At 39.9% G+C, this 2162-nt stretch overlaps 1 protein-coding gene across 1 annotated transcript in view; it reads left to right on the top strand.

The window, feature by feature from the left end:
- Window positions 1-2162, top strand: part of LOC117940325 (autophagy-related protein 16-like) — a 17196-nt gene that overhangs the window by 1415 nt on the left and 13619 nt on the right. Inside the window, 2 exon segments of the mRNA XM_034865647.1 lie at window positions 96-182; window positions 785-854. Coding sequence (XP_034721538.1) covers window positions 96-182; window positions 785-854 — 157 coding nt within the window.

Below are 2162 nucleotides of genomic sequence, written 5' to 3'. Positions count from 1 at the left end.
GGTCCCTTACATGGTGTGTGTGTGTGTGTGTGTGTGTGTGTGTGTGTGGGATTGTGTGTGTGTGTGTGTGTGGGATTGTGTGTGTAATTGTGTGTGTTTTTCCTGCAGCTCGCTCAGAGTGTGATCGAACTGAACAACCAGATTCAGATGAAGGACAAAGAGATCCAGAGCAATGAGGCCAAGTCAGTACACATGCACACACACAGACATACATGCGCGCACACACACAAAGAGAGACATACATACACATGCACAAACGCATACATACACTCACACACACACACACACATGCATGTACACACACACACACACACACAGATTTCAATTCAATTCAATTTTATTTATAGTATCAATTCATAACAAGAGTTATCTCTAGACACTTTACAGATAGAGTAGGTCTAGACCACACTCCAGAATTTACAAGGACCCAACAGTTCTAGTAGTTTCCTCACAGATACAGGTACAGATGTAGTCACACACAGAGTAAGACAGACACATCCGCACACACACACAGATGCACTCACACACAGGGGCACAGATACTCACACACTCACACATGCATACAGTGACAGACACACAAACATACTCTTGCACGCACACACACATACAGAGGCACACACACTCTGCAGCATGTTTGTTGGTTTCTACAAGGCAGTATCACAGAAACCAATTGTGTCTCTCAGGTTAGAATTCAGTCCAGTAACGTGTGTGTGTGTGTGTGTGTGTGTGTGTGTGTGTGTGTGTGTGTGTGTATGTGTGTGTGTTTGTGTGTGTGTGTGTGTAGGATGGTGGAGTACCAGCAGCAGATGACCAGTCTGGAGGTAGACTGTCGGGAGCTGAGGAACTTCCTGCAGGTGGGAACCAGCTGATCCAAGAGTCCGTCTAATGCCACCATTATTAACATGGAGTCTGGTGGAGATATGCTGCTCTATACACGCTAAAAGTAGTGATTATTAACATGGAGTCTGGTGGAGATATGCTGCTCTATACACGCTAAAAGTAGTGATTATTAACATGGAGTCTGGTGAAGATATGCTGCTCTATACACGCTAAAAGTAGTGATTATTAACATGGAGTCTGGTGATGGTGATGTCGGGGCTGTTTTATGTTAAACTTAAAGGAGCTTACTCTTTAACTAAAAGATCTATCTCTGTCAGGATCCATCCCATAATTTTGTCACACACTTACAACAACAATCTGAGTCTGTCAGCAAGTATTTCATTTTTCACTTAAACAAGTTAGACTATTGTGTTCTGACCCGTCACCTAAAATTCAGATTAAAAACAATCATTGAACTAAAGACTTAAATGTAACCAAATAGATAAAAATCCAAAGGGGGGGGCACAGTGTTCACTCCATACTGGATTCAATTCAAAGGTTTTTGTTCACATTAGTCTCTTAGAGAAACATGGGAACATAATGTCAAAAAATGCAGAAGTTGGGCTGAATCCCTTTTCTTCTACTAACCCCTACCCCTTACCCCAAATGGGACACCACTTGGTGACATCACCATACAGTATTGATCACAAACTTCCAAGATGGCGTCTCTGTCTGTTGATTGTTTGGGTTTGGACAACAGTGACATATTTATATATTTTATAGTTATTTAATGTTCACTTTGGTGGTGCAGAGACAGATGTTCTTATCTCTGTAGTACTTAGGTCTGTGTGCAATACATATGTGTATACACATGTATCATGTATACATACATCTACACCATGTATACACATGTATCATGTATACATACATATACACCCTTTACACATGGTGTGTTGTATATCGGTTTCAGTTATCACCGTTTTGAATGTCATTGATGTTCACAAAAACATTTTGTTAACAAAATTGTCTTTATTGCAGATAAATTAAACATAACCGGCAAAAACATTACATAAAGTTATGTTATAGAACCATAATTAACTATTAGAACCATAATTAACTATTAGAACCATAACTAACATGTCACACACATAGAAAGGCTTTGTATGTGTAAAACTAAAAAATACACACAAGACCACAAACAAACAAATTAATTACAGCTGTTCTGATATTCATGATTTAGGAAACTTCTGCTCATTTTCAGCCACAAAGTGGACCAGCTGCTGTGTCCTCCTGTGTGATACAGGACAGTATATATAGTATAAAGTGGACCAGCTGCTGGGTCC

This window comes from Etheostoma cragini, unplaced genomic scaffold (genome assembly GCF_013103735.1).
Source record: "Etheostoma cragini isolate CJK2018 unplaced genomic scaffold, CSU_Ecrag_1.0 ScbMSFa_2220, whole genome shotgun sequence".
Classification (NCBI taxonomy): Eukaryota; Metazoa; Chordata; class Actinopteri; order Perciformes; family Percidae; genus Etheostoma; species Etheostoma cragini.
Note: the sequence above shows the minus strand (reverse complement) of the source record. Positions and strands in the feature narration are given on the sequence as shown.